The sequence below is a fragment of the Triticum aestivum genome, chromosome 1B (genome assembly GCF_018294505.1).
Source record: "Triticum aestivum cultivar Chinese Spring chromosome 1B, IWGSC CS RefSeq v2.1, whole genome shotgun sequence".
Classification (NCBI taxonomy): domain Eukaryota; kingdom Viridiplantae; phylum Streptophyta; class Magnoliopsida; order Poales; family Poaceae; genus Triticum; species Triticum aestivum.
The window spans coordinates 192,901,882-192,915,394 of record NC_057795.1 but is presented as its reverse complement, the minus strand read 5'-3'; the positions used below and the strand labels follow the sequence as shown (position 1 = coordinate 192,915,394).

The following is a 13,513-nucleotide window of genomic DNA, read 5'->3' as shown; positions in this document are numbered from 1 at the left end:
TCATCTACTATGCAATGCCATGATCACATAGAACCAAATATGCTTTCTTTTGGATGTTGTCAATATTCTCCATGTGATGTTTCCACTAATGCTCATGAGGAGACCCCCATAGTTTCCTCATACATATTAGGAGATCTTGATGCATCCCATACTTTGCATGATTCCCATAATTGCGTGCACCATATGCATTCCATGAATAACAATGCTCTACATATTTCTAGTGATGCATTACATCCTTTGAGTCTCCATTATGCCATACATAATAACAAACCTCTCATAATGGATGACATGTTTCTATATCATGCATCACATTTATTTGAGCATTGGATATTTTGTGCTAACCAACACAAGCACGTGTGCATCATAATGGATGATGTGTACATCTACCACACACACACAAATTTTCCTTTGCCTTTGTTTTGTGTAGGTACTCACGTATACTCGTCAACCTCTCAATCCCAAGAGTTGATGAAACGAGCTCTTAAGAGCAACGACGACTTGGGATCCCGTGGACTATCCTTACCACCATTCTCTTTGCGCAAGGACTACGCGCATCTCTTCTACTTGGCTCCCACACGGCTATGGGCTATTTACCACTTGTCACCTTATGCCCATACTATCGTGTTCACTTTGCATGTTATGCCTCTTTACATGATTTTACCATGCAATTGTGACCCTTGCTTGCATCTACCCATGATTCACCATTATGCTACTTCTATGTGTATTTGCATGCTTGGTGGAGATCCTTGTAGCTATTACCATGATTTCTTTGTGCCCTATGCTATTGGTGCTTGTTGTGTTGGGAGAGTCATGATGTCCCATTGCTATTTACATATGGCCTCTCGCCAATACATTGATGATATTTTGCTCATATCCTGTTTTCATGCTTGGGATATGTCATGTGCAATATTCACACCCACTATTTGCACACATGACATGCTTGCCATGATTCCTTCTAGTATGTTGCAACTTTGCACTACTAGCTTGCATGACTTGATTCATATGATTACTTGCTTGGATGCATCACCCATGTTCCTTTATTACTCGCTTTCTTGGGTTGATGACATATATGTTCATGCCACTCACATGATATATCTTGATCATTGTCTCTTGTGTCCATTAGTTGCCTCTTTCATGGCCACTTGTATTGAGTGGAACCATACTATGCTTATTGATCTTCGAGACTTTGGCACTTTACTTGTGATGCATGCTAATTTACTTGAGCCTATTGTATTTGGTTGTTCTCGCATCATATGCCTCCATACTATGCAATACTCCCTTGTCCTTTCTTATGATGAGCATGATGCATACACTTGTTTGGTATCTTACCACACGAATGATAGGTTTTGCACTTCCGCTAACCTCATTTGTTTTTCCGATTGTTTGTCATGTTCTTTCCTTTTGAAGGATCCACAAGGCGTTGACATCACGAGACAACTTGGTCATGTAAAGGCATACACGATGTGCGACACTCGCATTTTCGACATCCTCATAACGGTGAACTCCTCCCCTTTGAGCCATCCTCAAATAAGCATATTGGATGGGTCATTCTTTCATTGTCGTTTCCTTCTTGTTGTCTACATGATACATCTCGCGAACAGCGGAGCGACATTGGAGATTGACTTTATGGACCTTTACATTGAGGATCGCTCGGACTTTTTGGATGCACCTTCGAACTTCCACTCATGCCACGACATCGAGCATCGGTACATCAACACTCCTTTGGCACATTGCACTCACAACTCCATATTTGTTGATTGTACTCCCACATGTCATGCTCGATGGACATATCATACTCACCACAAGTTTGCACCCTATGCATGGATCGACTTACATTATGCTTGCCTTGTTGCATCTATTTCCATGTCATCCATGATATATGAGCTTGTGCATTTTCTTAGAAAATTTGTTGTGATCTTTCTTGATGGCATATTCATACATAATGATCATATTATCCACCATCAGTTGCATGATAAGATAAACATATTGAGCATCCATTGCCATGTTCATGCTTTTGATGCACCATCCCATTATGACATCATTTTGCACAATGGTCGCATTCGTCATATTCACAACACCTTTGTGCATGCCTCGAATGAATTTGACAACATGAATGCTTTACATGTCATTTTACATCATTTGGATAAGCATATCGTGCCTTTTCATGAACAATTCCATTGGACGACCTCATGCTTACTTAATGGACACCTTGTGTGCGCTAACCATTGTATTTCAGAGTGTCGCTTGTGTTTGCTCATTTTGCATGTATACCATCTCGATGACATCTTGAAGTACTTGGGTTACGCAATGACCTCCACTCCGTCCAACTAAAAGTCCGTCCACGACAACCGTTTCCATGGTGATGAGGATCACGATCCGAGGTTGGATCTTTCCCAAGGGGGGGATATGATGCGAAGCATCCCATTCATCCCCATGTACACTCCGACTACTCTCCAAGCCCCAAGGATACATAAGATGAGACCTCGACTATGTGCCATTGGACACAAGGTGAACCCGTTCCTAAATGCTTCCCCTTTCTATTCGTGTGAGACATGGTTGCTACCTCATGCAAAGACACTACATGTGCTTAGGTACCAAGAAGACCCTCTCGGAGATGCTCGGGATCACGGACAAGTCCTCAAGTACACGGATGAAGGAGCGCGACGGAAGGAACCCGAGAAGTCCCCAGGACCCGGACATCTGGCCCCAAGCCCCGAACATCCGGCCCCTAGAGCATCTACTGCAACCGCAGCCCAGCCGAAGCTACAGGCCCCGAACATCCGGCCCAGGCCCCGGACATCTGGCACACGGCGAGCGGCCGGACATCCGGCTCGACCCCCGGAAATGCGGCGCCCCATCACAAAAGCTGGACCCCGCCAGCCTGGACATCTGGCCTCCTAGCCCGTCTCGAAGCCCCGGACATCCGGCGCCTGTCTGCGCACAGTGAACGGGCCAAGGCCCCATGTATCCCTATCCCACCTACCCCTTTGTGGCTTAGACTATAAATAGACCACCCCCTCCTCCTAGTTAGGGTTAGCATTGTGATAGCTCATTTGAGATAGAGCTTTGCTCATCCATACGGATCTACTCCTCGTGAGAGACCGCAGCCTCTTCGGAGAAGATCCATCTTGGATTCAAGACCCTCTCACAGGTGGACCCTATCTCAAGACCTCCTCACGGAGAAGAACCGGTTACCCTATGCATCATCCCTTGTTGGATTCGAATCGTGTACCTCTTTGTGTTCATGGATCTAGCACATGTGTGATTGATCTTGTTGGTTGAGTGATTTCTCTTGTGTTTCCCCGTGATTTCCCCGTGTTTCCTCCTCGTGTTCTTCGTGTTCTTGGTAGGATTCCCTCCAAACGTGAAAGATCGGGTGTCTAGGGTTCCACCCTACATCAGGCTTCCAGGAATCCAATGATCTTCCCACAAGTTAATTTGACTAGTTGATCATGCATCATTAGGTCAACGCACGATCACAAATGGTCAGGCCGCGTCCGTTTGGGACTAAACGAACACAAACCACGGCCCAACATTCGGAAGCAAACGAAAAAATGTTTGTTTTTTGTTTGCTTTCGACCTATTCACGGCTTAACTTTGGGTCGCGTTTGTATCGAAGCGGACACGCACGCACACGCGAGACGCGTGCCCTTGTTGTCCTCTAGCCCGCCCATCGGGGACACAGACGCTCCTTTAATTTTCTCAGGCCGCCTCCATGTTGTCCAGCCCAGCCGCCCAAAGCATGACCACCGGATTTGTGCCTCTCTCGCCCCGACGCCAGCAACCAACTGATGGATCTAGGGCGGCAGGATTTGGTGCATCCGTCCGCTGGATTTGGTGCCATAGATTGGCCGGGTACTGGACCGCACAGCCCTGGTCGCTCGAATCTATCCCATCGGCGGTTCACCAGCAAAGGCACGCACGGCCGTCGTCTGGGGCTCGGCGTTGGCCTAGCAGCTCGTCGACTCATCGTTACCGGTCATAAAGTGCGATGACTGCCCGCGGCAGGTCGTGCGCCATGTTTCTACCACACTGGAACATCCCGGATGGATGTTCTTCAAGTGCAAAAATTATGGGGTATGTGCTTCTTTTGATTCGGTTGTGCTCCCTGATTCGGCGCCTCGGTAGCTCATTGCTTACTCAAATTGGTGTGTATGATGCATGCAAGTTTTGGTATTGGGAAGAAGATTACATCAATCTATTGATAGCACGAAATTTAATAGATGCTCGTGCACCCATTGCTAGAATGGAGGCTAGAGATGAGACTAGATGTGAAGCAACATCTACTTCTTCGGAGTCGGAGAACAAAGAAGTGTGTAAGCTCGAGAAGCCGCAGATCAACAATGAAGACATAGAGAAGATATTAATCCAACTAGTGGGAGCAGTTATGGAAGTTGAATATCTTTTAAACTCTCTAATTATGGTTCTTGTTTTTTTTTGTCATGTTATCCTAGCGAAGAATTGGTAAATTATGTACTCCTATGTATCAAAATGTCGTTGATGGAAAAGAAATGTGTTTCGGTGGCCGGAAAATGTATACATAGGGGCACCAACCGGCCGTGGTGGACCAGATGCCTCCGCACGTTGGGTGCACGGCCAGTGCATCTAGGAAAACGGCCGGACGCCGCCCCATTGTCCTACCCAAATGGACAAAATTCAGACAAGACGAACGTCCATTTCGAATCATGCGTTAGAGTTGGCCTTAGACATGACCTCCCTTATGCCATCAAAAGAAACGGTCGTCCGTTTGGGGGTTAGAGTTGGCCTTAGACATGACCTCTCTTATGCCATCAAAAGAAACAGCCGTCCATGAAACAGCCGTCCATTTGACCGTTTGGGGGTTAGAGTTGGCCTTAGACATGACCTCTCTTATGCCATCAAAAGAAACAGCCGTCCATGAAACAGCCGTCCATTTGAGGGTTTGGGGTCTTGCGTTGGAGTTAGCCATGAAACAGCCTTAGATATGACCTTTCTTATGCCATCAAAAGATGCTTTGCTAGGTAATGTCAGGCACAACTACAGCTATATGTAGCGTTGGTCATTAGAGGATGCATGCATAAAGACTTGGCCGGCTACAGCTCTACGTAGCGTTGGTCATTAGAGGACGCATGCACAAAGACTTGGGCCGGCTACATTATGGGAGGGCGAACTATAGCTCCAGGGCACTAGTTGGTAGGTACCAGATCCCTATCAGGACGTGGTGTCAGGTTGTAGGGATGGAAGGAGGAATGACGTGGTCGCCGACGCTGGGGCGCCGTCGTTACGTGCGTGCGCGAGAGAGAGAGAGCAAGAGCGGCGGCTAGGGTTAGGTCTCCCGGTTCCCTAAGAAAGCCGAGCAAATATGATTGCTTCTTGCTTAATCCCAAAACGGGTCCTTACACGAGTTTATATAATCCTCCTAATAAGATAATTGGGCTAAGCCCCTAATAACGATAAGATAAACTAGGCCACAACTAACTGGGCTACGTCCCTAATATGCCGGTCATAACATCTCTCCCCGCCTGCACAAACAGCTCGTCCTCGAGCCCAGCGGCCCGAGGCGGTGGCGCCTGCTGGATGGCCACTACGCAGCGCTCGAACGCGCGGGCGTAGTACCTGGCCGTATGGAGGTCCTGGGGCCCGCACATCTCTATGTCCACGCGGATGTGGTCCGGTAGGCCGCCGACGAAGAGCTCAGCCCACTGATGAGCCGAAACGCCGGGGGCGTGGCACGCCAGTGCCTGGAAGCGGTCGGCGAAGTCTTGCACCGAGGTGAGGAACGGAAGACACCGAAGCTCCGCCAGACGGCTCCCGCGTATAGGCGGACCGAAGCGCAAGAGGCACAAATCGCGGAAGCGCTCCCATGGGGCCATGCCGCCCTCGTCCTGTTCGAGGGCGTAGTACCATGTCTGCGCGGCTCCTCGGAGATGATACGAGGCGATCCAGGTGCGGTCGGACGCGAGTGTGCACTACCCCCTGAAAAATTGGTCGCATTGGTTGAGCCAATTCAGGGGGTCGACGGTGCCGTTGTAGGTCGCGAACTCCAGCTTGGAGAATCTCGGCGGCGGCTGGGCGTGGACGACGGATGGATACGCCTCGTCAGCACGGAACAACGAGGATGACAGGGCCAAGTAGGCGGGCATCAGGGTGCCGCCCTGGAACAGGGGCCCGTCGATGTTGGCGAAGGGCTCGGCGGAGCCCGAGGACCCGCCAAATTGCATGGCCGGGTGCATTGCCGGCGGGGGCAGCACGTGCGGCCCGACCGAGGCTGTCGTGTAGACCGGCTCAAGGGACCCAGCGAGCTAGGCCGGTAACGGAGACGGCGACGGGGGAAACCGGACCTGGTGGATGGGCACCCCCGGGCCCGTCGTCGGGATGCCCAGGGCCGCGGTCGCCGGTGGCGGCGGCTGCAGCTGTTGCCCTTGCTGCATGGTGGAGGCGCCGGGGTTCGTCGCTGGAGACGGCTGCCACGGCAGCTGCTGCATGGCGGCGGCGACGGGGGTCACCGAGGATGGCAGCTGCTGCGGCGGCGGGGCAGTGGCGAAAGGTACAGGCGGCTGCGGCCCATATGATCTCACGAGGAACGTGCAGATGCCCGTGACCGCCTGGGTGAGATCCCGGATGGCAGTCGCCATCTCCTCCGGGGTGAAGACGACGGAGACGGGCGCGGCGGAGGTAACCGACACCGACAAGAGCGGGGTGCTGGCCGTAGTGGCCATCGGGGCGATCGTCACGGTCGGCAGCGGGAGGGTCGGGGTGGGCGGCGACGAGGACATATCGCACCGAAGCTATCTAATACCAAATTGGTAGATACAGGGGTGAAAGAAGGGATGGCGTGGAGGAAGGCATGGTCGCCGCTGCTAGGGCGCCGACGTTACGAGCGCAAGAGAGAGAGAGAGCAGGGGCGGCGGCTAGGGTTAGGTCTCCCGGCTCCCTAAAAAAGTCAAAAAAGCCAAGCAAATATGATTGCTTCTTGCTTAATCCCATTGCTTAATCCCAAAACAGGCCCTTGCACGAGTTTATATAATCCTCCTAATAAAATAATTGGCTAAGCCCCTAATAAGGATAAGATAAATTGGGTAGGCTAAGGCTGGTCATAGTGGAAATAACTTAGCAAGTAACATAACGCATTTCATTTCAAGACAGGTTTGCTTATGTGGCATAGAGTTAATGAGGAAAAAGATGTTTGGAGTAACATAATATGTTACTGTAACATAACACAACCCAAAGCAAAATGAGTCTATAATGTAATAAATGCTATCATCTATGATACTACTTGTATGTTACTTTGTACTATGAAGATAGTAACAAAGACTAATGTCATATGCATGACACTAGTCTAAGTTACTCCCCACTATGACTAGCCTAAGCCCCTAACCGGTCATAACACTAGTCGTCAAGGTAGCGTGGACTTCAATGTAATTTTTATTACTCCCTCCATTCACTTTTGTAAGTCGTTTCAGACAACTTAAAATGAACTGTTTTGCACATTGTCTGAAATGTCTTCAAAGTCTTATAAAAGTGAACAGAGGGAGTATGTTTTGTATGCTTTGTAATTCCGGTGAAGATTTGAGTATTTTGCAGAAAAAAGGTTGCACAAGCAGGGTGCGAATAAAACACCTGTCACATGTGCTGACAGCTCTTAGCAAAGTAAACATCACCTTGGAACCTACATATCCTAACTGTTGTTTGTTAACTCAGAAACGTAGGGATCACACCTCAACAGTCACTACAGCAAGATAGATCGGATGCCTACTTGTACCATGACTCGAAAGTATGCTCCTTTCGACATCGGCCAATCTTCCAATTCAATCGGACGATCCATCTGCAGAGTCCACGTCTACAGGAGCCGCACCAGCGCCGCGGTAGGCAGCAGACTCCTCTGCATAGCGTTTCTTATCCACTTGGGACTGCTCAACGTATGGCTGCTTCTCCTCAGCTGCAAATATGACAATTGGAAATGATTACCACGGAAGTTTTTTTTTCCTTCAAAAAAAATGACAGTATGAACTGCAACATCCATATCTTAGGACATGTTTCCTCAGCCGCACCAGATTGTAACTTAGGACATGTTACCTGACATCTTTTGCCACTTCTCTCCAAGCTTCTTTGCAATATCAGTGGTGCTGAGTTCAGGGTTGATGTTCTTCAAATTCTGCATGAGAAAAATGTCAATCAAAGATCCATTGTTTGCTTAATTTGACAGTGCACGACAAATGTCTTGAGAAAGAATAGCAAATAATTCTACAACCTAACATAGCAACCATAGACTGCAACGACAGAAATGAACTAAAATTCGTCAAAAACAATGCAGGATACTCTTATTTAAGTTTGACTAAGTTCATAGAAATAATAGCTATCTGTATTAATATGGAAAACATGTTTCATGAATCATGATGCATCTATTGCTATTGGTTTGATGCAGTTTGGGATGGAGCAGGTACGTGTTCAGATTACAATTTTATGAAAGCAGAAAATTTTAATATGGATTGGTGCAAGTAACTTACAGCTCGCTCAGCCTTTGAGAAATACATGAATGGTGCTATTGCTCTTTTAGGGGCATTGGGATCTTTCTTCTGCTTCTTCTTCGGCTTTCTCTTCTCTGAACCTTCCACGTCCACATTCTTTGGTTTCCTCTTCACAGGTGGCTTTGAGCTACTAGCTTCCTTTTTGGAAGATTTCTAAAACAAGAAGTTATTAAAGCAGTGACTTGCCACATGTATTTTGGTTCAGGTAAGTTTTCTTAGGGATACTGTCAATTTAGTTACCTCCTTTTCTCCATCGCTTATGCTGGCATCAGAACCCTCTTCAGAATCATCACTAGGGGATCCGCTGTCATCCTTGTCAGCCACAAAATCTTCGTCCTGAAATTGGAATATGTTACAGTAAGATTTACAAGTAAACAAATTACATTCTACTCCATGACAATATAGGCAAAGAAGAGCAAAGATTGCACACACACAATACCTCTTCATCACTTTCTTCATCACCGGCCTGATTTTTAATTCGCTCCAGATGTGGATCAACGGGGTCATCATCAGTGCTCTGAAGAGCAGCCGCAACAGCACCAGTTCTATCTTGGCCATCTTCTCCAAGATTCAGGATTTTCAAATTCTTACCACTTGAAGTAAGGGAAGAAACAAGAAATTATCATCCCCAAACGAATTAAATAGTATGCCAGTGATTAAATTAACAAGACATCAGCATTTACCTGACGAAGTTGAAGAGGTTATGGTATTCATTCCTTTGTATATTTCTGAAGAGATGTTCTTGATCATTCTTTAGCTTGACCAGAAGATCAAAATAGTGAGATGACATACTAGCACCACCAGCACCATGGCGCTCAAATTCAACATACTCAATCTGCAGTAAATAACAGCTTAGCAGATGACAAATGGATGATGAACAATTAGGCATGTCAGAAATGTAGAAAACAGACCTCCTCATGCAGAATGAGTGTCGGGGGCTTTGGCAAAAAGAAAAAGCCTTTTTCAAGAGGATACAGCAATCCATCTTCAGCTTTAAGTGATGATTTCACGGCATATCCATCTTGACAACTGCGGAATGTGCTTGGCCTCGTCACTTTAGCACCAGACAGGCCACGAAGGATTTTGGAGAATACCTCATGTTCTAAACCCTATATATAAATCATACATTTTGTGAGTTAATTAGTTAAACTGGAGTATTATACAATAAATCGAGATCCCAGAAAACTGTAAATGAAGAGCAAGTGCACAAGTAGAAAACAGAACATAAGGGGGCAATCATCTGATCAGGACACAAATGATTGGTAATATTTAATTCAGTTCAGTAAAGCATTCTTTCACTAAAACATACTTGCAAGCAGAAAAGATGCATGTCAGTAGCTCTGTGATTAAGTACTGAATGAAATTGTACAAATATAAACACACATCATTTTTTGATAAACCCCAAAGTGCACGGGAGGGTTACTACTGGTGTTTCAACAGTACATAATCACTAATATATACAGTATGCTTTATGAGTAGTATGTCATTAACTCTTGTATTGTTCTATTGGTATGTATTATTAATTCTGGTATCATTTCTTGTATGTACTAATCAATAATAGTGCAGAGCATTTGATAATTAAAGCATGTACCACTGACAAAGTAAAATAAAATCAACACAAGCTATGATCAAAGTTCACCAAAAAAACAAGAGCTATGATCAATTTTTAGGTGAAATAGGTCGCGTTAAACTTAAAAGAGATGCAAGGAAAGTCAGCCATTAAGTGAATAAGAATATCACATTGTAAGAACTCTGCAGCCTGTCCTTGTACTTTTCAGCCAAAACCTCCTCACTTAATGACAGCTCCTTCTCAACTACATTCTCTGTCACAAACTGTTCATAAAGGAACCAGTTATTAAATGTCATACAAGAACTGTAGCCAAGTTAATGTGAAATGTATCATAATACAATACCTGAATAACAATGTGGGGATATAATGTTTGTCCTTTGCGAATTGGCGGATCAAGTGTGATGACCACAAAGGTATGAGGGTTGTTTGACTGAAGGGCACAAAGTATAAGCATGAAATCATATTAGCTTATTGACAGTATACAAAGGCGAAGAATTCTTGATAGTTCACAAAGCATGAAAGTAGTAGAACCTTTGGCAAAACAAAGAGCCGAAGAATACTGCTATACTGGATTTTGAAATCATTAGCTTGTCCTTGGAGTCGCAAGAATGACATATGAAGCTCAACAGTGTATCGACCTCTGAATTAAAAATAAGCAGTTAGCTATGGCATGAAATGAAACAAATAAATGGACACGCTTATTTTAGGAAAGGCAAAGAGTCTACAGTTACAAGATTTTCTCACCTTGGGGTAAGAATTGCAATTCCCTCCAATGAGACAACAGCCTCTTCTGATGAGCCAACGTCAGCTATAGCCAAGATTTTCTGCCAAAAAATCTGAAGAGATAACATTTCACTATGTGCGCAAAATATGCATGCATGCTGTGTCGTATCGTGCTTATCAAATGAACTCACATGAGCCGAGGGACGTTCCTCATCACCGAGGAACTGAGTATTTGAAGTTGGTACATGAAAACTTAAATCCATCAGCGAATCTTTCTGCAGAAAATGATGAAAAGGGGAGTTATAATCACTTGTTTTACTAATGATCTTTGTAAGATTTTCATGGGAAAGATCGGAATCCTCTAGAGTCTAGATGGTGCTCAATGGTGCATTTATGTTCAGTGCAATAGAAGATTTGGAAAGTGTATCTCCTATGTATATGGCCTAACCACCGGAGCTAGTTAGATCTGAAATGCCTAAAACGAGATTGAAAGAACAGCTATAGTCGCAGAAACTTTTACGTGCACAGGCAAGGAAACTAATAAGAGTCACTATAAAGAGTAAAAAAAACTTATGTTAGTATAAATATACACACCAATGTTGGGATTCAGACACAAAAATTTACCTTTTTTACACCCAGCAACAGTAAGCAAAAGCCAACCAAACAGGTAACACTTTACAAAACTACAGAGTAACTTTGATCAATATATACAGGCAGACAACAGACCTCATTAGCCCCTGTAGTATCATCAACATGGAACTCAAGAACAACATCTGTTTTTCCTTGCAACTGAGTTTGTGATACATCTGATAGAGAGACTTCAAATGCTTCCTTTGAGCCAACATTAAAGCTAAGCATATTGCCTGAAAATGGAAGAATGGGAAAATGAAACAAATTTTACAAAAGGGAAATGGAATACCCACTACCAGACAGACTATAGAGAACTCAGCTAACCATTGATGTCGACCGCGCCCCAATTATGGCCACTAACAGAAAGCTGCTTCTCCTCTGGTGTGGTTCCCGTGTTCTTTTGTATGAAGTTAGTAAGGTTACTAACATCCTACGAAACAATATAAACAAAATAGTTCTCAGGTTACAACTAGAGTTTCAGTTATCCAAGAAAGATTGAAACTTGACACAGAAAGCAGATGCAACTGTGATTGTATAACTTCTCTTATTTTCTAGCATCTCTTCATGTCAAAGTATACAATCAATTAATTGCTTGTGGGGAAATGGAAGACTATTACCTGTTCACGGAAGCCTTTGAACACGTACCGAATCCCCTCTTTGGTCCCAACACTAAGCTGATAAGATCTGGGGATTTTCATCCACGTCACAGAAATTATATCAGCTTTATCAACCTCAATTGTCTTTCCTCCACCTAGCTTCTTCCATGCAAGCCCTCCCGAATATAGCCTAAACTGACCAGGGTTCTACAAGTGCACAAACCATCAGTCCATAACAGCACGACGGGAATTTCAGCATCGTGATAATGCCACTAACAGTGACCGACTCAACAACAACCATAAAAAGGAATTGATCTATGTACTTTTTACCAAAATAATAATTGGAATAGGGTCGTCACTAAGTTTCAAAAAGATATGAACCACGAATGAACACAAATGTACAATTCTTATTCGTTAAAATGAACCAACAAGTGTTTCAATCACATCTAGGTATGCTAAACAATGATAAGGAGAATACTCCTTAAAGAACATGTGCGAACTGTAAATAAAAAGTGATTATGAAGGCCATTGGCTGTGATCTTCCAACACAGTGCAGTCATAGCACAAATTGGCACACATGAATACCAAAATGGACGGCGCCTGGGTGATGGTAGCAGTTGCACAAGACATTATGTATCTGTTGCATGAACATGCTCCCCGAATCCCTAGATTAGCGCCTGTTTGTAGTTGAGTTTCCAATTTGTTCCATCCCAAGCTAATTGGATATGGACTATTCATTTTGCCTGACCAACATTGGTGTCCAAATCCAACAACCAACGGCGGATCACAAATTTACCCTCTGGAGCAGTTCCGTACCGCAGAGACGAAACAAACCCTAGCGTGTAAACCCTAGAAAAAACAAGCGCCGTTCTGAAAAATCCGCAGAACAAATTCCGCTAGACGAGCCCGTCCGCCAAACTCGCCAGCGCGGAATCGAACAGTCGAGCGGAAGACCCTAACGAAATAACGAATCGAATCACGGCGAGCGAACTCGACTGGGGCGGGGGAGGCGCACTCACGTTGCCGACGCGGCCGCCGAGGGAGATGTTGTTGAAGAGGTGGCCGTCCGTCATGTCGCCCGCTGGCTCTGCGGCCGGTGACCGCAGCCGCCGTCGCTGCAGGACTCGTGACCCGCTCTCTCGCGCGCGGGAGAGTCGCCTCCTCGGGTGCGGGATTTGGGAGCTCTGCGGCGAGAAGGAAGTGGCTTTCCCTTTGGCGCTGTGGGGATGGGGGCGCGCGGCGGGCGGCGGGCTAATATAGGCGTTTGGGCAGAGAGCGGGCCGTATCTGACGGGTGGGGTCGATATATTGTCCGACGATGAAGGATTCATGGATTTTCGTTACGGAAAATATAATGAGTGAACGTTCGCTCTATCGTACCTCCCCCGAGACGATCTGACCTGTTCGATCCTAGCGTGAATCTCACAGCAGGGGCTGCCGCGGTCTAGGGTCAGTTTGGTCCGTGACCTCACCCTCATGCTTGGATGG

The 13,513-nt window shown here is 45.8% G+C and overlaps 1 protein-coding gene across 2 annotated transcripts; it reads right to left on the bottom strand.

Moving 5' to 3' along the window:
• Nucleotides 1-7,535: 7,535 nt before the first annotated feature.
• LOC123115141 (FACT complex subunit SSRP1-B) lies at nucleotides 7,536-13,302 on the bottom strand. 2 transcript variants are annotated; one of them, XM_044536394.1, is made up of 16 exons: nucleotides 13,046-13,302; nucleotides 12,048-12,233; nucleotides 11,755-11,860; nucleotides 11,527-11,663; nucleotides 10,992-11,075; nucleotides 10,822-10,913; nucleotides 10,609-10,717; nucleotides 10,421-10,507; nucleotides 10,248-10,340; nucleotides 9,419-9,616; nucleotides 9,191-9,342; nucleotides 8,947-9,100; nucleotides 8,748-8,843; nucleotides 8,487-8,660; nucleotides 8,056-8,134; nucleotides 7,536-7,918 (listed from the first exon to the last, which is right to left on the bottom strand). In XM_044536394.1, exons 1-16 carry the CDS (start codon nucleotides 13,097-13,099, stop codon nucleotides 7,788-7,790), a joined length of 1,932 nt encoding a protein of 643 aa, XP_044392329.1. In that variant the 5' UTR covers nucleotides 13,100-13,302; the 3' UTR covers nucleotides 7,536-7,787. The 2 variants fall into 2 exon arrangements, with proteins under 2 accessions (XP_044392329.1, XP_044392326.1); XM_044536391.1 differs by having other exon boundaries at nucleotides 10,822-11,075.
• Nucleotides 13,303-13,513: the final 211 nt, after the last annotated feature.

What these genes read in the sequence shown, in the direction of transcription:
- LOC123115141 (XM_044536391.1), bottom strand. Translation starts at nt 13,099, where the DNA reads ATGACGGACGGCCACCTCTTCAACAACATCTCCCTCGGCGGCCGCGTC. An exon ending in AACCTCTTCAACTTCGTCAG is followed by an intron (nt 9,101 to 9,190) that starts GTAAATGCTGAT and finishes CCTTACTTCAAG; the next exon opens with TGGTAAGAATTTGAAAATCC. An exon ending in TCTCAAAGGCTGAGCGAGCT is followed by an intron (nt 8,135 to 8,486) that starts GTAAGTTACTTG and finishes TTTCTCATGCAG; the next exon opens with AATTTGAAGAACATCAACCC.